At 42.7% G+C, this 23,337-nt stretch overlaps 1 protein-coding gene across 2 annotated transcripts in view; it reads right to left on the reverse strand.

Annotated features, from left to right (window-relative positions):
- slc66a2 (solute carrier family 66 member 2) overlaps nucleotides 1-16,624 on the reverse strand; it is a 41,414-nt gene extending 24,790 nt beyond the window's left edge. The window contains exons 1-4 of one of the 2 annotated variants that reach the window (XM_080516364.1): nucleotides 16,119-16,624; nucleotides 15,264-15,397; nucleotides 13,807-13,857; nucleotides 3,063-3,279 (exon numbers count right to left, since the gene is read on the reverse strand). In XM_080516364.1, the coding sequence (XP_080372490.1) occupies nucleotides 3,063-3,279; nucleotides 13,807-13,857; nucleotides 15,264-15,397; nucleotides 16,119-16,321 (605 nt within the window). In that variant the 5' untranslated portion in view covers nucleotides 16,322-16,624. The remainder of the gene's footprint in view (nucleotides 1-3,062; nucleotides 3,280-13,806; nucleotides 13,858-15,263; nucleotides 15,398-16,118) is intronic. The other variant, XM_080516365.1, reaches the window with a different exon arrangement.
- Between the last annotated feature and the right edge of the window lie 6,713 nt (nucleotides 16,625-23,337).

A 23,337-nucleotide genomic window follows, 5' to 3' on the forward strand; every position in this document is an offset into this window, starting at 1 on the left:
TAATTACTGCGTTTTTGTTTTTTTTTGACGAGCCAGAATCACACTTTGGAAATGGATGCAGTGGAACGAAGAGCCTCATCACCACAAGCGTTTCCAGAGGGGTTGATTGTCATGTTAGCTTCGCAAATGGCTGTCAGGATCCCGACTTACTGTTCGACAGGTGCCAGGAATACTTAATCAGCACGTGTCGGCGTTAATGATCATATGTGAGACAATATAATCTGGAGTCATTACTCAGTGCGAGCAGTGGTGCGACGCCCTCGGAAGCCGCCCGTGACGGAAGTGGCGTTCATAAATAAAACATTGCTCATCAGGATAAAGACGTTATCATTAATCAGGGATACGGCAAACTCCCGCTTTGGTTTATTCACATTGCCTCTTCAGAGATTGGAAAGAGGAGCAAAACAGACGGTCAATAACCGTTTTGCATTTAAAGTGTGTTTACATCAAGTGATTGCACCGTCCACCTCCTCGCGTCATCTGGCAAAGCTGGGCCGCGGTTCTGATTGGGGCCTTTGGCCTCTGTGCAGATGGACGCTCTAAATGAAAAACTTCAATGAGAGGAGGATTATAAGCGGAGCAGCTGCTGCCACACAGGTGTGCCGCGTGACGCAATTATGTCATTATGTGCCGGTGCCGTGTGGCAGGCACCAAAACATCAGGTCGAGATGGCGAGAGATGAGGTGACAAACATTTCCTGTTGGTGGGTATGGATGAGAAAGGCTCGAGTCGGGACCCTCTCGTATGGGGTGTGTAGGGTAAGACTTTACCTGCTCTGGCGTTATCGAAATTCACATTGCACGTTAAAGAAAACCATAATGAGATGCTTCCTGCAGTGTAGGCGAAGAAACAAGCCCATTCATTTTCATGTGATTTTGAAAAAAACATCTGATTGATCCACAGGTTTCCTTACGTAGGCCCCCCGTTTACATGACGTTCCAAGTGTGAAAATGCATCGTTTTTGCATTTTTGCTTAAGAAAAGCAATATCTTGAAAACAGCTGTTTCCAAGGAAACGGCAGAAACACTGAAAACAATGTAACGAGCATGGAGGGCCACTAGTGGGTGCTGTTGCTTGTGAAGAAACCACACACACAATTGCTGAGAACAATACATCATTAACGCTAACAATGGCAAGTACACAAACATTTGTATGGAGAGAAAACGAAGTTGGAATGCTGTTAGTGGTGACTCTCAACAGAAAAGTTGCATTTTCCAAAAAGCTCCACCTTGAGAGCTGGTCTCAAAGTTGAGTTTTCAGTGGTTCTGAGCACCGTTGGCATGTAAATTGACACCTAAAATGAAATTAAAGTTGCCGGTTTCCACCCAAAAAACACTGTGTAGACGGGGACCGAGTTGCACAAAATACAATTCTAAGACTGTTAAACAAAACGGCAGAAGTCAAAGATGTGATTGCACTAAACAGGTATTTGATAGGGATGGCTCGATGCCACTTTATCACATCTGATACCCATACTGCAGCCTTGAGGATCGGCCGATATGATACGATTCCTTTTGTCACTCTAAAAGTTGTTAATAATACGTGGCTGTAATTTGGTTGATACTGACATCTAAAAACATCACAACAACTATTCCGGTCCCTAAAGAAAGAAGGAGAATGATCCCAACTGAAGTTGTGTGTGTAACTGCTGTGGCTTTATTAAAACTTATATTATGGCAAAATATGCTCTAAATTAACCCTCATCTCCTCTCCGCTGCAGCTCAGCGCTGAACCCGTCCAGTTTTGCCGCCTTCCCTTGAGACACTCATTTTGCAAACGTTGCACTCAGCTGTTCAACTTTTCTCCTCCTTTAGTGTAAATTAATTCCACACGGCAAACATGACTACAGCTCTGCAGGCTTCTGTTCACGTGACAACACCACAGGCGCATGGTAACCATGGCGACAGCTCGGCTGTGTTACGGCATGTCGCGCAAAGTGAAGTTGAGGATATATGAGATAGTTTGGGCTCATGGATCAATGGGACGGGTTCTAATAAAAAAAATCTGATGCCCGCTCCATTCATTTTGGCCTGGATCGGACTCGATACCGATCCAGTGGATCGGACTCGATACCGATCCAGTGGATCGGACTCGATACCGATCCAGTGGAGGGGACAATCCCTAGTATTTGATGATATATTTCTACAGAGCTTTGCAATGTGCCACCTTGTCTGTTCTGTATTAAGTATTGTATAGTCAATCAATACGAACCCTGCAGCATAACTGTATAATGTTTTATTAACTCCACCGACTATGGACATCAGCAAATAGAGCTGAAAAATTGTGGTCACCCATTCTACGACTATACTGTCCGAGGAAAGAGCCACTCTTCTTCAGGTAATCAAAAACTCAATAAAAGGACAGAAAATTCTGCTAATGGTTCCACATAAGAGGTTATTCAAATGCTACAAATCCTGAAGGCCCATACTAAGCTCTCATGTCCACATTATTGACCCAACACACTGGTTTATATAATGGAGGCTACAAGCAGAGTAATCCTTCTTTTGAAGCCATTAGGCTCTCTAACATGAGTACCGAACACTCGTTCAGCGGCCTTCTCCTTTGTAATTGATCAGTGAAGATATAAAGACGATTTATTTGGCTTGTTTGAAGAAAAGCAGCCTACAGGCACTGTAGGCTCTCCTCCATCAGTCGTTGTCCGAGAGGCCCCCTTAATGAGGTTTGATTAAGAATTTACCGAGGCGACTTCATATTTTCCGAGTTAATCTGATCATCTAAAAGCCAAAACTCGAACAGTGACTATGACCAAGCCCATGATATGAGCTTTGAATGGGACCGTCATCAACATACATGATCAGTGGTCCAGCGATGAAGACGAACATGTGTAAACCTCACACTTTACAAAGTTAAAAAGCAGAAATAAACATGTGTTGTCCCGGTCAGCTGCTGCAGATGAATACCTGAAGAGACATGTGGGTAAAAGATGCCTGTAAACCTCGTTTGAAGAGGATTTTGGACGGTTGATAAGCAACATCCCAACACTCATCTGTGACCTCTCAAGGGTTAAACGCTAGAGAGAGTTCTCCGTGTTGGACGTGTACCTCATGCCCTCGGTAGACTTGTTCTGATAGTTGCAGTAGAGCTGCGGCGTGCCCAGCATTGCCTCGGTGAAGACGGCCAGGAAGCCCAAGGTCTCCACGAACAGCGCCGAGTCCAGGAGGAGGTAGGTGACGTAGGCCGCCACCAGCGTGAAGGACAGCACGCACTGCACGTAGTCCACGAAGCGGGTCCATGACCAGAAGTAGTTCCAGTCAAAGTCTGGAATAAGAAAAAACACGAGTGAGTCCCGGGAACTGTTCGCTTCTTCATAGGAACTTGGGTCGCAAAGCAGGAAGACGTTAAAATAAAGTGATATTTGACGTGCAAGGGTGTGGCGACAACGAAAGATGGAAGTGCAAAGTAACAATGCTTGAAGAAAAATACGGTTTAGAAGCTCCTTCATGGCTGTAAAAAGGAATAGAAAAAAAAAGGAATGAAATGTACACACCAGCACCAAGAGATAAGGAGATTAGGTATGAACATGACTGGTTATTTAAATGGTTAGCGGGACTAGAGATTTTAGTGGGTTAGTTTTTATACATGTGCAAGGCGCCGCATGACATCATCCACCCAAACTTGTCGAAGTTAAAGCTCTGTCAGACAACCGTCTGGCTTCTGTGGTCTTATGATCTTGTCGGGCAAAAGCAGTGCAGTTTGGTTACTGTTAATCTAGAAAATTAGGCATGTCGGCTGTAAAAAAAAAAAAAAAAAAAATATCCAAAACAAACTGCTTTATCACTCCACTAAATACAGTTTGATGAAAAAACTGCCAAACAAATATGGAATAATTTAAACTCAAGAATGTCACAAAGTTCCCAAACCCCCATACAGTTGTTAAGAATTATGATTAAAGGTTTTAAATGGTTCTGAATAGATGCAACATATAACGATTAAACATCTAACTATATATATCACATTTTCTTTTTTTCTATTTTGGATCCATTTTTCATTGAGTCAACAGAGAAGTTGGTGAACAGGAAACCCCTCCTGGGGATGGAGGTGAGTTTGGTAGCTCGGGGTTAGAAGCGGTTCCTCCAGGTTTGCAGAGGACCGCAGGGAGAACAGGTGAGGTCAAGGGTCAATGGGGCCCCAAGTAAAATGACACCTTGTCTATTTATTTCTTGTCCAGCAACAAATCTGTGAGGGGAGCAAGAACTCTGTTTATTAGGCACTATACCACCGCCACAGTCGGATCGACTGATAGTATACCTCAATGATACTTTACCCTCGATATGGCTTTAAGTACGTCGTGGTTGTAGTAGACTCAGGAAATTCCTTCCAAGTACTCATCATGACAATTGTCCTCTGATCTCTCGCTTTAGCTCAAATGAAAGTTGGCTTATTTCTGGCTGAATAGGGGAGATTTATCCCGCCTTTTGTTTGAAGACAATATGGATCCGAGCAGACTGAATACCTCCCTGACAGCAGGCTACGTGGAAGCACTTCCAAGAGTAGGACGGTACGCACTGTTCTCACAGCTACTGCAGTTTGGAAACACAGCGATAGAGTGGTAAGTATTACTCAAAGTCGTCCCACCGGAAAGTCTACAATTCACTGTGTCCATACATGTGACTTTACCTACTTTACGTAAAAACAGTCGTTAGAAAAAGTATGCAAACCTTTCAAAAATTTTCTTGCACGTACGGAGCAACTTCTTGATGTCTACACAGAAACGCTGAAAATGAGTTCACACGTCAGGCCTGTATTGGGTGCTGGTGGTTGTTTTTGTAATGAATCCACACGCTTTAATAGTTAACAATGAAAGTACACGGACATTCGCATGGACAAATAATGAAGTTGGGTTGGGTACTATAAAACTATCAAGTCCCAAGAGAATATGGAGTGGTAGTCATGACACTCTGGGGCCGCCATTGTTCTCATTGCCCATCGACTGATGCACGTGCAGAGCAGCTAATTACTGCGGCCGTGGTGCACATATGCAAAAGAAGGTTTTCAAAAAGTTGCATTTTCCTCCCAGATGGAGACTGAGTGTTGTCAAATGAACCATTTTCAAAAAGTGGCATTTTCAGTGGCTTCAAGCAGCGTTGTCATGTAAATGGAAAGTTTCCCACTTTTACTTAAAAATAAGGTTATAAAACAAACATCAGTTTAACAAAAAGAACATTTTACGATGCTTTTTTTTTTTGACAGTTGCAACTTATTTGGGTATTACAAGTTGTAGCTTCTGTGTGTTAAAGTATTTGCTCGAGAAAATAAAAAAATACCCATAGCCTAATACGACCAAGTCAGTTTTACCAAGGAGGCTGGTTTAATGGTTTCATGATCAAACGCTTCATGAGCTTGTGACAATCTCTCATTTTTCTGAGTAAATAATTATCCTGCCTGTTCTTTTTTTATTTTTTTATTTACCTCGTTAATGAAGGGAACCAAAAAAAACAAAAAACTCTGCTATTGTGAATTTTTCTTTTTCTTTTTTCCAAACCAATTTCACATCCGAGCTGCGAGATTTCACACCACTCCCACAATCGTGAAAGGAAGCTATATGTCGCCTCTGCAAATATATGAACCTCGCTCGGCTTGGGACTCGTTCTCATTAAAGATGGCAGTGGTGAACGTGGTGAAGCCCCCCCCCACCCCTCACCCCCCCCACCCCCACCCGAGGGAACGAGACAGTCAACCCAAGTTACAATGTTTTTTACATCTCAGTGATGGGAACCTGGACACTGACGAATGGTTTAAATCTCGTTATCTGCTCGATCACCCCTTTCTCCATGGAAATGATTAGATAAAGATTCAAAGCGCAATAACGCCGGCTTCCTGCCACCAGCAGCAGAGCTCATGCTAATCACACCATGATAATATCTCGTGGCGGCGATGCTTCGGTTGCCCCGGGCTTTGCTTCAGCCGTAGATCCAATAAGCCACGGAAAACATGTTCCACGCTCGTTTTCTTTGAAGCCCAAACACACGCGATGTATCCATTTTGGTACTGAGGCCGGCACAGGGACACATGTAGCTACGAGTTTCACGAGAGGAGGGAGGGGTGAAAGAGTTAGAGATGGAAATCGAATCACGGTGCCAGCGCTGCATCTGAAATGGAATTTCTTCAAGCCACAAATGCAATAGAGGCGATTCGCTTAATCACGTTTAAATGAGGACCTTCCCTTATCGGCAACGCACATCCGAGATCTCCAGAGAAACACGCTGTTTACTACACCAGAGGACAGGATGCACGCACACACACACACAGACTCCCAACAACTGAGCTTCACCACCAAATGTCGCATTCAAATGGACCAAACATTCTTTCTCCAGACTCGATACGATCGGACGTGATGCGACACCAACGTGTGACATTTTGACAAGTCTGTGATTGAGAGAAATACTGTTTCATTAAAGAAATAGCGCTGGTCGGTTCTGACATTTAGATGGCATTTCTAAACGAACATGCGTGACGTGCTCTCCGAGCTCCGCCAACATCGAGCTCCTCCTTGAGGAAAGACGACAAAGGCCCAATAACTGAAAGTGAATAATTCCCGAGACGTTCCATCTGGACCACCGCGAACCGACTGTAGCGTGGAAAACCTCACACACACTCACACCGGAGCTGAGCAGAAGACTATCGGTGCTATGACACGTTTTTAAAAGGTACAGAAGGGTGTAGATTGCTGTTGCGAGCACAGTGAAGACTGAGAATCTTCCCCGAGAGCCGGCTTGAACACTGTCGACCAGAGATTAGCCTGTCGCGGCAGACGCATGGTACAGCTATGCAGCCCTGCCTGCAGCAGATGCAGAATATGGGAAATGTGTTCCAGCTCGCGCCGCGCTGGCACTGCCTGATAACAGCAGTGCGCGACGGGGGAGGGAAAACGGCGAGGGGGTAAAACGAGCGGCGCCCGCCGCCAAGCGGGCTGCTGGAGGCACGTGCAGCATCGACTAAGCACAGAATGATACATGTCACGTTTGGCTCGGAGTCGCGGTGTCACCAGGCCCCCAGCTCGTGACACACATACGCTTATGGCAGCTGGCAAGAAACCGAGGAAACGCTGCCAGCGCTGTGCTGCGCTGTGCTGCGCTGTGCTGCGCTGTGCTGCGCTGTGCTGCGCTGTGCTAGCTGGCTGGCTCGCTAGCCGGCTGGCTAACGACCCCGCGATGTTCCACCTGGCTGAGCAGCTTAGGCCAGGGCTGAACACAGAGCAGTGTGACATGTAATGAACGGGCGCTTACGGCAACTCCACCGTGGGTTTTGCAAGAGTCCTACTTTTCGCGAGTGCATCATGCTAGTTTAGCCACAAGCTAATGCATTTTCGTTGGTGTCGAGCTCATGAGACACTGCTAGCATTTAAGAAACGCTGTTTCCATTCAAGTTTAAAGTATCGCACTGTTTATTTGTCTTATTTTTAACATCAGCTGCTGCCAACAGCCGGTGACACAAGTTGGTCACCAGTTAACATGTGGACCAGCAGAACGGAAACACCAGACAGTGAAAGTAAAGCATGATCATAAGAAAAAAGTTAAGCTGATATTCTCCACAGAGTTGTCGCTTCACCCATCCGAATGCATGTGCTTAGATGTTGTAACTCACAATGGGGGGGGATATTTTTCTTAATTATTTTGACAAAACTAACATAACATTTAATTTGAACCTGTGAGAAACTGTCAAGACACTTTCTAAAACCCCGGCGCTACATGTGGCTCTTTAGTCACTCCATCACCAGACAATCTTTTAAAGGTACTGTCATTTTGCAGACGAATGTGAGACTTTGATATGAGAAACACAAATAAAATTAGTTTACTAACATCTTTCACATTCATATTTTTGTCAATTGACCGCTACGCTGACAGCCAACCATGAAGAAATACAAATGAAGAAAAGTTTCATAGGTAAAGACAAACCCCCCCCCCCCCCCCCAAAAAAAAAAAACCCCAACTAAACAAACAAACTGATGGTGTACCTGGATGTTTGATATGTAAAGAGAAATTGGCAAAAAAACAAGTACCAACACATCAAACTCCCGCTAAAGCAAAGACTTGAGTCACAGAAATATGCAGAATCCATTATGTTTGTTTCATAAGTCAATTTTTTTAAATTTCTTTTATTCTAATTGTTTTGGCCATTTGATGTCTTTGCTGTTTCTCTCTCACTGTTTCTTGCAATTTCAGTAGTTTTGTCAATTTCTTTTTTCACCATTAGCATTTCTAACGATTTATAGCAGTTTGAGCAGTTTTACTCTTTGCAAAGCAATTGTAGCCATTTTAGATTCATCACCTACTTTTACCTTTTTCAGATGCTACTCATGACTGGAAAAAGAAAATATTCTGCTTAATGTTTTTGTTTCCTTCATTTGGGGGTTTTCTTTGCAACATTTAAAGCTTCCAAACAACATTTCTGTTGTTTCCAATGAAAACCTGTTTCCCTCCTCCGGGTTCTGACTTAAAGTAAAGGTTTGACAGCTGATCACAGATGAGTTACAATCCTGATAGAAGAGGCAATGTACCGTCTGAAAACACAAAGGCCTTTTGAGTTTCCTCTTGACACTGGCCTCTTGTCAGAGACTCAAAAATCCAGTTAGGCGTTTCCTATTCCAGGTAATCGATAACCTCGGAAACGTCTGAGTGGAGCTCCCATTAGACAAAGTGAAACTCATCCCAACTTTTTCCCGCAAAATGTTTCATCTCACCGCTTCCGAGGAAAACCTTTTACCTCCACCTGAGTGATTGCGAGCTTCTCCCATCCTGACATGGCCCAACAATCTGATCTTTTAATCTCCTTATGGCAGCGTTCCGTATTAAATGGCGCTGCGCTGCTATTACGCCGAGATCCGTCCAAAGGCTACACGCCACGCAACGAAACACTCAGATTTTAGTTCTGCGTCAAGGGACAATACCAGTGAACCGTTGAGTTACAGGATCAGATCATAAAGGGGAGCGGCGGTTCTATGGCACAGCCTCATTTGTCAATCCTGGGATATTCTATCGAATGTCTTTCTGAGAACCAACGTCCAGCTGCTCTGATTGCAGAGCGCGGTGTGATAATGGCGCGGAACAAATATACTATGATTAAGGCTTCGAGGACATAACGGAGGCACTCTGGACAATCAGGGAAACCTCGTCATCGTGCTCTCCATCTCAACCGCCGCTCAGTGAGGGTTAAGACCGAGGCCCTGATTACACAACAGTGAAAAACATCACTTCTGCATTTTTGTTTCAGAAACATTTGGTGTTTGCATGACAACCTTGTCAGGAAACTGCTTACAACTTTTTACTTTCCCACACAAATGTTTACTTGCCTGAAGTTTAATGGAAATTAGCAAGTTTTGGTAATGCATGAATTCAATCAATATAACTTTATACATAAAAAACCTTGTAGTTTCATTAATAGTGGGGGGATCGATAAGCTCCTCCCAGTTTGATGACCAGTTTCTAACTGATATTTGTAGTGTGAAGGTTCTACTTGAAGAAAATCTTTATCTGTCCTGCACTAATGATTTGTTAAATAGAGACATGACTGTGGAGGAGGCGCAGAAGGACATTGAAAAGACTAAACCACATTAAGATGTGGCTGAGGATGGATTGTCTACTGAGGTTCTTAAAAGTCCCAAGTTGTTGAATCCTCTGCACGGGTTGTTTCAGCACCGTTTCTGGAGTGGTATTGTTCCATCAGGATGGTATAAATCGATTGTGATTTCTATAAATCCATTAAAGCCGCGTTGGTTTTCTACTGCATTTGGTGTGAAACGAGGTGGTATTCTCTCTCCTACATTATTTGTTATTTACGTTGATGATTTGGCCCAAGAAATCAAGGGAGCGAACCCGGGAAAAGACATTGAGGACTTTTAATCTCAGCATGTTGTTGTACGCTGACGATAGATACTGTCATGTTTGCAGACCATGAAATTAATTTGCAAAAAAAAAAAAAGTTAGATATTATGAATGATTGCTGTACCAAAGGGACACTTGATGTTAATTGTGAAAAGAAAAAAAACTCCAATAGTCAACTTTAGGAGGCCTTCTGTTTGTCAGAGTGAACATGCATTTTATTTGTGTCAAACATGGCTGATGTATTCTGTAACCTATATACACCCTGGTTTTGTTTTTCATGAGAATAAGAGTTTTTGTGAAGGTAGAAGAGTACTGACAATCTGCTGCGAGGGCTCTGGGTGCACGTATCGATAAGATCAATGAGTCCCACTGCATTCTCTCAGCTGCATGACTCAATGGGAGCTTCTGTGTTGTTCTATGCTAGTAGAAGTTTGGGTATTTCAGGAGGCTGCAGAGAGCAACTCAGTCCAAAGCAGAGCTATGAGGTATTTCCTCGGGGTCCATAAGTTCCCCCCTAAGGCAGCCAGTTGCTGCAGCTGGAACTGTTGAATAAACCGAAAGTGAAAAGTTACGTTCAGTTTAAAGCTCCACAGAGTTTTATGTTAACTGTAATTTAAAAAGAGGACAGAGGTCTGTGTGTATTCAGCTCAGAGCAGGAATGCTGCCCCTAGAGGTGGAGGAGGGTCATTATAAAAGGGGTCTCTGAAGAGAACAGGCTCTGTAGTGTTTGTGACTTATGTTTGGTGGAGGATACATTTCATTTCATGTTCTATTGTCTACTGAATAATAATTTAAGTATTGGGTTTTTTTGGACGTAATAATCCTGATCTGTTTTGGTTGGCAGAAGGTGATATGCCGAGTTGGTTATTTAGAAATAACATTTTTGTTTGGGAAGATTTGTGAGAAAAGCCTGGACAGTGAGACTGAAAGCTTTGTCTCCAGACTCTTTACTCCGACGAAGGTTTGTTATACTGAACATATATCACGACTGTCATCTTCCTATTAATGTTTATAGCGTTATAGAAGCATGTGTGCATGGCACTGAAATGAAACTATTCATTCCTTCATTCTTCGAGCTAGATTACAGTACAGTATTGGAGATTCATTTGAAGAGAAGAAAATAATGGCAAAACGTTGCGCTGAACATAGTTATGCGCTTTGTTTGGATTCAATTTTACAATAAAATGACTTGGCTTTATTGAAAACTTGCAGAAAATGTGATTCTCGGGCTCCCAGCAATGCCTTTTCCTCATTTCCCTCTCAAATGCTGCATCAATCTTCCGGCGTCGCCTCCCTCCTGCACACACACACACGTGTGCTTTCACACGTTCCCCTCAGCAGCATACCAGCCATAACATGCTTACCCCCGGATATTTCCACCAGCGGATCAATGGGCGGCCGCGGACCGGCGGGGCTGCGATCAAAGCGCACGGCGCTCTGTCAGCTCTAATGACAGTTGGCAACGCTCGCTGATCGATTGGCCGTTCGTAGCGGAAGCTCGGCCGGCCGCTGGCACTGAAGACGTGGAAATGATGCCAGGAGGAACGAGACCGGCACAAAGCTATTACTGTCAATCAATGACATATTTGAATCTCTTTGATTCAAAACAACCGAGAAAAAGGCAACGGAGCAGAACGTCGGTGTTGAGCAATTAGAGAAGGTTGCAACGGTCCCAACAGAGGCTTGTGCACTTGATTACAGCAGGCTGAGCTGGAGGGAGGCCGCCGCCAACTCTTTTCATACATATACTGTCTTCTATTGCCATCTGGTGTGGGAAGACGGAACAAGAACCATTTCTTCAGAATTACTGTCTCACGTTTCATGATGAGACCGAGTCTCTCTCTGGATTTTACATTTAGATCAACATGAGGCGCAACAATAATACAACAATTCCAATGTGTTCCGACAGTGTCTGTATTGAACATAACCGTTAAATATCAAATAGAAACAGGAAGTTAATCCTGAACTTAGTGGCTGCGTGAAGCTCATTTGGGAGCAGTAACCTCAATGGGGGTCTTCTGGTTGATGTTAGGAATGTCAGGAATAAGAAGGCTATGGATGCACCGGTTGGTTCTTGGTTTGCTTGATAAGATTTAAACACGCCTTCGGTTTAAAGCCGAGACTCAAATCCCTTCGGAACATGGTGAAACCCTGAAGCTCAGCTCAAAGCAACCCTTGGTCAGGGAGTTAGAAGAACAACATTCAATTTAAGTTGCATTAATAAGCCATGACAAAAGCTGCTTCACATGTTGGTGCAGGAAAATGTTAGCATGCGTTAAGTTTGAGAATTGTTATTCAAGCAAGAGACGTCGTTTTACATTTGAAACTGCAGAAAGACTGGAGCAGTCAGAACAAGCTGAACAGTGAGCGAAACGGAACAACAACCGCAGCAACCTTCTTTAAGCTTTAGTGTCCCAAGTAGGCTGCCGATCTAATGTGACTTTTCTCATCCGTTTAAAGAGAAGAGGGTTTTTAACTTGTAAATTACTGATGCATTTACCTGCATAGTAAGTTACAGTAACTTGTAGTGCAATATTGTGTTGTTTCAATCCTATAAGGACTTTTTTCTCCAGAGTAATTACAGAAATCAGAATTACAAAAAAAAGAAGAATTCACAACATTGAAGCACTGATATTTTTGACGTAAATATTGGTGTTTTATGAGCCTTTAAAGTTCCTCCACCAGGGTCCTCACGGGAAAAATTGAATATTTCAGAGCCACTTTTAGTTGTTGTCAAAACCTTTCAGAATGAAATTCCCAATCACACTCAGACAAACATGCATTTCCAACATTTAGATTTCGATTCATCCTGGAAAAACTAATAATGATCAGTTCCACAACACTATTTTTGTGGCTTGAAGACTCTTTCTTTGAGAAAATCTGGCTTTTTTCCCCCCCGGCTGAGTCGGTGAAATGTTGATATTTTATCTCATCTTTGATTTCCCAGAAACCCTTGCGGCAGGTTTCTGAAGATGGCGTCAGTTAGTGAAAAATAAACAGTAGGATGGAAACAGATTCTGGTTTCTTAAACATATCGAGGTTGGTGTGATGGATTTAGGAGACTGCAGGCTCAAATGAGCGGCGATGGTTTGTTCTCTGTGCAGAAGCGATTCATTTTATGGGAAGTATATTTTTACAGATTTTCTTTTTTTCTGGTTGGGTAACTTTAACCATGTGGTTCAGACGACAGCGTTCATTATTTTAGAAATATCAAACGTGGAAAATCTCCAAGAAAGACAGTGTTTTCCATCTAAAAATTCAGTCGTACACTGATCCTACCCTTAATCCACGATTTAGGAAATTACGTTTGTAACACAAGAAATATATTTAGGTCCCATTTAACAACGACGTTTCTAGTGAAAATGCAACTTTTTGCTTTTTTTTTGTTTGTTTCAGAAGATGATGTAGTAAAAGGATGCAGTTCAGATGTCAGGCCACAAGGTGGCACTGTTTGTTGGTTTTGTAATGAGAAAAAAACAAAACACATGCTTCCAGAGAACAATACGCTACAAACAATGGGAGTAAACAGACGTTTGCATGGACAGACGGCCAAGTCAGTGCAGAAGAACTGTTTCCTACGGTCATGGAGCGCGTGCCCCATCACAGCGTTTCGGAAAACGTGAGTCGTTTAAACGGTGACGGAGCATTTTCAAAAAGTTCCACCTTGGGAGCCAAACCTTTATCTGGTGCAGCAGGCAGTGACATCACAGTCATCGTTCACAACATGGACACACAGGAAATCTGTTCCATGGCTGTAAAGCGTCATGCGAGCGAAGGTGAAAGACTCATGCTTCACGTAAAACACGGCGGTGAGCGGTCGGTTAGTATTGGCCGGGCTGCATGCATGAGACACATGAGGGTGGGGGTGGGGGGGGTGAAGGGGGTAGGTGAGGTGAAAGAGGCTAATGAACTACTACCACTGATGTTCCACTGCAGACACGGATCAGGTCAGGAGAGTACGTACCCAGAAAGAGCCGCTTAGGGATTCTGACCTCCTCGTCCTTACTGTCTGTCGCTACAGTCAAGAGCACAGGTGAAGGGGGGGGAAAAAGAAAAGAAAAAAAAAAAAAAAAGAACTTCTTCACTTATTTTTAACAAATCTGAAGATATTCCCAGAACGGTTTGGTTACAAGACTTCAAGTTTCAGGTCGTGGCCACATTCAGCCATGTTTGATTTGAATGGGGGGAAACAGGACCATCAAAGTGCGAAGGAGGAGGAGTACATTAACAATAATACCTTATTTGATGCACTTATATTTATTAAAAAAAAAAAAAAAAAAAGGACTAATAAAGTGGAATTTCTGTTAAATTTTTCATTTAAAATCTTGTTTAATCTCAATTTCAGCATGTTGTCACTAACTCACGTCTGCTCATGCTTCTAAAACAGTGCGACCCCTAGTGGAAGAATAGAGGATAGCTTTACATTTTTTTAACCTTCTATGTAAACGCCTCATTCTGCATCGTTACTTATTGGTGCACCGCTGAACTGAAGCCTATTTTAAGGAACACACCAGCAGAGGGCGGCGCCCGGTGAATTTACGCGATGGAGCGTTTTTTACCATATTAGATCTCGTGATCTACATTTTTGGATTCACACAGAGAATGAAACATTTGAAGGAAAAGTCAACTCACTGTAAAGCTTTCCCTCTTGTCCTGAACATCAAGAGACGCTTCACCAACATTAGAAAGGACGTGAGGAAAGTCACACTTGTGTTTTACGATGAAACTCGATACTAGAAGAAACTTGAGAGCATCTCCTGATGGAGACGTCTCAGTTTTAATTCGCCGTCTGAACAGAACAGATCTGCATTTGCGGTTTATTTTGGACAGAAAATATGAAGAAGAAAAAAACCCCGAACCAAAACCAGGTGAATGTCCCTGAGAAATCGAGCGACGTTAACATGCAGTGCAGCTTGCTACAGCCATGTAATTCCCCTGTGTGCCACAAGATGGTGCAGTGAGTCACTACAGAACTCATCCTGTAGCTACAGGTAAATCTGATGTGGGAAATAAAAAACAAACCCCGGGAACGAGGTAGAAACAATTGAAATTTTGTGAGTGACTTATTACTGCCACCCTGTTCACAGCCATTAAATTACTTAAATCATACATAGAGTGCCTTTAAATCTAGATTTGTTTATGTCTTAAGACCTGCAAATTACCAACCAAACATGTGCATCATGAGAAAATCGTAACAATTTCTGCCTTGAATATCATCATGAAGATCATTTCAAGCTTATAATGAAGGATTTGTCTGAAAAACAACTTTATATTTTCTGCCACTATGCAGTACAAGAACACTTTGTTCTCGGTCAGCTGACTTGGAATCACTGAGAGCGATTCACGTTGGCCTTCAGACACTCATTCGCCCGGCGATGGAGCGTCTGAGCGATGACCTGCTGTCGGGACGAGCTTTCTGACCTATGAAGGAGCGTCTCTTGGTGTTGAGCTCGGTGGCCGTGCGGACGTCGGTGCACAGGTTCAGCATGATGAGCATGGTGCCGATCATGATGATGCTCTGCCAGAGCAGCAGCGTCTCGAAGTAGCGGCCGAATCTGAAACGGGGGAGGAGGGGGACAGCGTGAGGGGCGGCAAAATAAACGAGGGGACGTTTTTTACTGTTCATGTTAGTTCCAGAAGAGCAGGGGAGTCAAGAAATGCGGAGGCACATTTGGAGAGAGTGCAGAAATCAATTTACTTTATACACTTTTCCTATTTTCTTTTCATAAAAAAGCCATACTAGCAATTGTAATCATTTTAGTTTTACCATACACACCCACCCCCTTGCTTTCCAGCAAATCTGAAACATTTGTAATGTAGCACTGCCTGTTCTGGCCAGGACACTTTTAGAAAGGAGATTTATAATTTCAACAAAGCCTTTTTCTGGTTAAATAAAGGTTAAATTGAAAAAAAAAAAAAGATCTATTTAGGCGTTTTAGAAAAAAGTTTGACCTTATAAAACAAAATGTTCATTTCCATTTTGTAGAAGTTAGATGAAGCCGCCACAGGGCAGTTGGACACCTCCAGTCTGCTGTAGTGCAGAATGAAGTGACAAACTTTTTTGTAGTACTTCTGGGAGTTTGTGGGGTTAAATATGATGTTTAACTACTCCGACCAACACAACTTTCAGCATCCAGAAGCTTGAAGAACGTGTTGGATGACACCACTTCAGCAGGTGGAGCCAAAACTTGATGAAACTCGAATTTGATTTGATTTCACAGAACTGATCGGGATTGACGTCCCACCCCTGAGGCTCTCTGGTCGTCAGTGTCTCACCTGAAGAGGATCCTCAGGATGTTGGCCACCAGCAGCACCAGACACACGTATGTGGAGAAGCCCTCCGCGTTCTGCGTCCTCCGGATGTCCCGGTACTGGGGGATGTAGGGGACCAACCCTCCGAACACCATGGCCCCGGCGGCGACCCACGCCACCAGCGTGTTGACCGCGGACACGACCTGCTCCAATACCTCGTCCTCCATGATGCGTGTCCCGGGAGTTCCCCCGGCTCTGCTTCCCACACTGGACCCGGAAACATGCGTGTTTCGCCGGTTAGTGCCACGCCATCACTGCCGCCGCAGCCCGCCGGGGAGAGACGCCGGGAGGTGGGGAGAGGTTCTCCGGGGCGATCCGCGGCGTTTACCGCCGGTAACCTGCTCACAACTAACGCCTCGGAGGAAACACCACCGCTGTATGAGCTTATATTCTAAATAGATCCACTGGCAGACAGGAAAACTCAAATCAAACCCTATTTTCTGCCCAGATGTTTTTTTTCTTCACTTGTTTCTTTACTTCCTACTTCCGTCACGGGTTCAAACAAAGATCCTCGACGTCATCAAGATGCGTCACTACAACTCCAAAACAAAACATCCAACCATCCATTTACAGTATAACTACAGTCGCATGCACTGCTATTAGGGCCAACAAACGATAATAAATGCCTCCCTCAAATATTGTTTTTTCGTAACTGTGAGATAAATTACATAATTCTGACTTAAAAAAAGTCTGAATTTCACACTTTGCTGGTTCAAAGAAAGATGTTCAATCTTATCAAGATGGTTCACTACCAACAAAAACTGACTCCAAACCAAGTCATAGAGAAAACTACAGTATTAATGCCAGAGGAAAGTTCTTTACAGAGTTGTCCCACAAAGAATACAATATAATATTATAAATGGAATAGAATATTAAAATATAAAAATAGATTGAAAATGGTTAATATTAATAGGTGCAAGATTAACTTTGGCGAATATAATAATGGAAAGAATTGAATTGACAGAAAACCAGAACAAACATTAGATTGTTAGATGAACCTAAGTTTGTTTATAGAATATGATGTATTGAATCCCTCTGCATAAACTACATGTATCTAAAGAGGTGAGCATTGATTAAGACATTTTTGATATTAATATTCTGCCATGAAATCTCAAAATGTCAGCTGTTAAAAAGTCATTGTCCCCATGGACACAATTAAGAGACCCCAGCTCATTGCTGCCCAGAGGCCCCCCTTGAGTAAATGAGCCCCTGCTGCAGACAATAAATATTGCATTGAAGAGTAACTTCCATTACCAGAGGATCCTGAGAGAAAGTGACGCGTGCTGCTAAAATCTTGAATATTTTATACAACATGTACTATTTCAGTGGCATCCCCCCCCCCCCAACACACACACGCACACACACACACAAAGCTGCTGGCCTTTAAGGCACCACAGTCCACATTACCAGGCCCCTGTGGTTCTTTTACACACTGTACGTTTATCATGTCAGAGGAGGCGAATGCAAAAAAATAGATTATAAAGATTTATACAGGCTTGTTGAGAGTTACATAACCCCAGTGGCGGATTTCTGTGGCTGATTTCTGTCATGTTTCATTGTGGGCAGGATACAGTTTTATATTAAATAAAACCCAACGCATCTGCAGCACAGAGGCCCATCTGACAGGACCATCCAGGCCACAAAGAGTCAACTGGAAGCCCCCCCTACATGTGCCACCCTGCATACAAATCACTAAGGGTATGTCTGAAATGTCCCTCCTAACTCCTTATGTATCGACTTTCACAGATCCCCAGAAGTGTTTGATGTAGCGGCCATCATAAGGACTGTCCAAATTCTCAAGAAGCAAAGAAAAGGAGACTAGTTGCTTCCTTTAGAGCCTCCTGTAGCATAGGATAGTATTGCTGCATCCTTTCGCAAAGGAGGCGAGCCATGCCGCCCCACAATTCCTTGTGGCGACAACATTTAAAGGGACCCGCTCGGCTGAGTGTTTACGGAAAATGGCATGAGATGTCAGTGGGGAAATCCAAGATGGCGGTGTCGCGGGCGCCGATATCTTGAAATCGTGCGAAGGGTAAGCATGACCGGAAATGATGCAAAATGACACACAGGAAGTGACGTTCACATAAGCGACATACAAGAAGTCACACAAGGCTTGAGGCAGAGGTCATCATAGCCAGTGGGAGAAAGTTCTAACACTCTCACAGGCGAACCAACCATACATGATGAACAAGAGAGTCTGAATGCATCTGGTGATGGTGTAGTAATCTTATAACTTCCTGTTTTCACCTGATAGTAGAGTGTAGCTGCACTGCTGCTGCTCATTACCGTCTTTTCTATTGGAATCTTTACCTTTACTTTTGGTTCTCAGAGTGCTGTTTACTGGAGGTTCCTAGGTTTTCTAAAAGTAGATTGGAGGCAGAGTTTTCAGGTTCCTCTTGTGTGGAACCACATCCCAGTTTCAGTCAGGGGGGCTGAAACAGTCTCTATTTTTAAGGTTAGGATGAAGAGTTTTCTATTTAATAAAGTTTACAGTGAGAGCTGCTTCAGGACACCCTGGACCATTTTGTAGTAAAGCTGCCAGAGGTTAATACTGCTGGAGGACCTGAACTAAGCTTCTTCACTACTTCTTTGCCACTATTACATGTAATAACATTTACTACTTCTTTACCACTATTACATGTAATAACATTTACTACTTCTTTACCACTATTACATGTCACTAACATTTACTACTTCTTTACCACTATTACATGTAATAACATTTACTACTTCTTTACCACTATTACATGTAATAACATTTACTACTTCTTTACCACTATTACATGTCACTAACATTTACTACTTCTTTACCACTATTCCATGTAATAACATTTACTACTTCTTTACCACTATTCCATGTAATAACATTTGCCTCTCTCTCCTGCAGTCTGTCTCTCAACCTCCCTGCTGGATGTCTGACGATGGAGCTGAAGGTGGTTTGAAGCCTCCTGTCCTGATCAGTCTTCACAGAGTGGATCTCTCTCTTATCTATCTATCTGTCTGTCCTCTCTTCTGTCCTCTCTTCTGTCCTTTCTTCTGTCCTCTCTTCTGTCCTCTCACCTCAACTGCTCAGTAGAAAAGACGTCACCTCTGACTCTGGTTTCTACAAAGGTGTCTTCCTGTTAGAGGGACTTTTTCCTTTCCACACTTGCTCATATGAGTTTTCTCTATCAAAGTCACCTGTGCTTGTGTGTAAAATAAAGAACAATGACATGATTCATGGATGTTTGATTCTTTTACAGTTGTCAGAGGCACTTTTTGAAGGTTTGTCATGGACATTTACTCCTTTCCTGCTGAAGTAACTACAGTTACTCTCCATTCTTGTAGTTAGTTTTGCTTAATGCACCACACATTGTCACTGCATGAATGAAGCAGGCAGATCAGTTTAGTAGCTGAACTCTACAGATGTGGTTCCAGCTGCAGTGTCTTGCTGAAGTAGGTTCAGAGAGAGTTGGACAACTTGGTCAATCATGTCCACAGCAAGTGTCTACAGAATAAAGGTTTGCTACGTGGCTCAGCAACAATCTGGGATATAAAATAAGAGGTGCAGTGATGTGAAATGTAAATGTAAGGCAGTATTTAGAATAGAGAAGAGTGGAGTTAGATGAGACACTCTGTTGTCCTGAAGGTAAGGAAACATGACAAATAGAAAGAAAGCTTATTCAGGATGTCTGAAATAATTCTGCCTCATTTCATTGTCAATAATTCCTTACCAGTAATACATTATTGCCTCAAACAGCAACGTTTAATTTCTTTTCAGAAATGTTTGTAGTTCTTCCATCTGAGCCTGGAGATCAGAGGCTGTTTTTATGATGATACATTGAATTAAATTGTTCCAAATTTGGTTCCATCCTCTTCTACATTTGTAAAGTTTTCTTTGTTTACGAGAATCAGATCATTTATGTAATTGAAAAGTGATTCAGCATTTTCTTAAGAAGATGCCTACAGGTTGATAAAGAAACTCAAAACCCCCATTATACTTTTTGTTCAAATCATTCTTTTTTCTAGGCTGTGTTTGTATAAATTAAATATGGAATATGTTGGGGGGGTTCTCTCTCTGCAATCCACTTGGCTCTGGACCTTATAAATACTCTCTGAGCTTTATTCACATTATATCTACCTGGATGTTCCTCCAGTGACGTAACTGAAGCAGTGACGTCAGTTGTCCTTTTAAATATGGCGGTGACTACATACAAATATGGTGGCGACCACAATCGAGTATGTCGGCGCCCGTAAGCCAACATTGGAATACCGTACTGGCGAGGTTTGAGTTTTGAGAGTAGTATGGCGCTGACCATGAGCAATAATGGCGGCGTCCGCACTAAAACCAGAGCAGAGTCTCACGCTGAGGTAAAAGCCAAAGAATAAAAAGGGGTTTTAAGACGAGTTTTAAAAATGGACAGTGAGGGGGCTTGTCTAACAGGGGGGGCATTCCAGAGGTTAGGACCGGCAATCGAAAAGGCTCTTTCCCCTCAAATCAAATCAAATCAAACTCTGAGTATAATTCCACAACCAGGATTTATTAGTATTACAACATAGCCATAGGCCTGACAGAAAAAAATTTAATTGAATAGAGATATTTTAAAGTTTAAATGTGAGGTCCAAATAATGTATAGTATCCATTGTCGTATTTTTACAATGCTTAAAAGTGTCTTCTGTCACATTATTCTGTATCTTTTCTAACTTTTCAGTGTTGGTGTTTTATTAATAAAGAAAATATTCCCAATAAACCATCTGTCGTCTCACTTTAATTGCTCAAATCTTGTGTTTTTATGTTATTTTTGTCGTCATGATCATTAAAAAATATTAAAACCAAAAGTCAAGGACAAATTAAATGATTATTTATTCTAATTTGGTGGACAAACGTATAAAAACTATTAACATTCTGTAAAACAATAATTTCTCACAGTGCAGACAGGGATCTTCATCCTCTACAACTCACCTGCTCTGCAGCAGGATAGTTGTAGAGGATAAATCACCATGGTTACTTCACCTGGATGAACCTGGCCTGCTTTCTTTCTACCAATTTGGGGATAACTTTATCCAGGATAGCTGATTTTTCCAGACTTTATCCCTTATCCTGGTTTTGTACAATACACCCCAGGTGTGTGTGTGTGTGTGTGTGTGTGTGTGTGTGTGTGTGTGTGTGTGTGTGTGTGTGTGTGTGTGTGTGTGTGTGTGTGTGTGTGTGTGTGTGTGTGTGTGTGTGTGTGAGTGAGAGTGTGTGTGTGGGTGTGTGTGTGTGTGTGTGTTCCATCTCTGGGGACAATTTGAGCAAACACATGATTCCTGCCTGGTTTTTCATTGATTGTTTGAAGTTCATGAGTCAGAGACCATCTTTGTGCAGAACTTTTTTCTTTTATTTAAAAAGTTATTGACGCTCTGCAGGAGTGGCGAGTCAGATGGTTCACAGCACTGGTATCAAGTCTGCCAGGTACCTGGACCGTCTCTTCTTGAGAGGCAGGTTGAGTTCTGTAAATTTCAAAACAAGAGATGTCAGGAAAAACTTCAGGAAAGCCGAGACCAACACTCCTCAACTATCCACAACCTGGAAGAGTTACAAAGCTCTAACATAAAACAACGACACAGGGAAAGTCAACAGCAGCCTCCACTAGCTCAGTTCTGCTTGTTTGTGAGAATCCAGCATGATGTTCGTACCATTGGACAGCAGCTTGGGGGACGAATGGCCAGTCTGCTGGGAGTCTGTCCACTGTTTCAACCATCTCTGCATCAAAAAAAGCATTAAAAGGACAATGAAATAACCTGAAAAGTGCTGAGCTTTACTTTGAAAAGTAGAATTAACTTCCACATCAATGGGTGGAAGGTTGTGGACTCTGCCTGCAGCTCGTTACCTTTTTGCAGCAGCCACTCCTCTCGTCCACTAGAAGTGGGCGGGGCCTCTGTTTGGGGCGAGCCGGTGGACCAGAGTTGTGGTCCTGAAAACACACAATGGAAGACTGTGTTGAAAACGAGTGTTCAGGCAACATGGGGGGAAAAAAGTGAGTCAGGATAAGTGATCTTACCTTTATGCTCGTGGACATCCTGGATGCAGCAGCGCTCACCTTGACCCTCTTGCTCTTTGGCGCCCCCCAGGTCTCTTCTGTGCTTCGTCTCTTTGTGGACGTGTGCATTGTCAGTTTGAGCCTGGTGGGACTGAGCAGGTCGGCGGAGTAAGATGCAGTGCACAGAAACAATTCATATGAACTCCCAGCTGTCCAGCGTTCTCCAGCTACCAAAACAAACGAGAAGTGAATTGGTTAGATATCATGAACAACAAAAACAGTCGCAGCTTTGTGTCGTGAATGAGCCACGTTACCCGAGACATTTTTCTTTTTACGCCGCTTGGCGGCTGGGAGAGGGGGCCGGGCATAGCTGTGGTCCTGACAACACACAATGGAAAACTGTTGCATCTTCAAACAAATATTCAGGCAACAACAACAACAACAACAAAATCGAGTCTGATTGCAGGAGTTAGCAAAAAAACAACAAAGGTATGAAAGGAAAACAGGCTTGATCCATATTTCACACCTCCAGAATGATTCAGTGTGCAGTGAATGTTTGTTGAAGGAGTGTGGATTCTACCTGGAGCTCCAGCCAGAGACGGTGGACTGGGTCTGGTCTGACATGTTTCACACAATCAGCCATCGCTTTGGAAGCTCCCATTCTAGAGATGGAAAAAGCGTTGAATGTTAGAATGAGGTTCATAGTCAGTTAAAAACCAAACATGTTATAAGAATAACGATATAAACACTGGCACTAACAGTTCTTAACATCAGTGACTGAATATATGATTTCACAACAGTTTATATAAACCCAACTGATAATACTTCTAATGAACATCAACCACAATTCAATAGTTGTAGCAGCAATGGATACTTCAGGATAATTCAATGTAAGATAAATGATTAAAATAATCTGAAATTCAACAAAATGAACTCTTTCTAAAGCTTCTGAGTGAAAACACAGTGTGAGACGTTACATTTCCTTCTCTGAGAGTTAAAACTAGATTGTATTTGGTGTGTCGTTACAGTGTAAAAGCAAAGTATTAATGTAATCTGGACACAATAATCTGTGTGTAATTTACAGCATACAGCTTGATTTAAAAACAGTACCTCATGAAAACATGGAGCCACTTTAAAATAAACTGACAAGAGTTGATCAGATATTTTAAAAAACCTGCTCA

Source organism: Blennius ocellaris (assembly GCF_963422515.1).
Source record: "Blennius ocellaris genome assembly, chromosome: 20".
NCBI lineage: Eukaryota > Metazoa > Chordata > Actinopteri > Blenniiformes > Blenniidae > Blennius > Blennius ocellaris.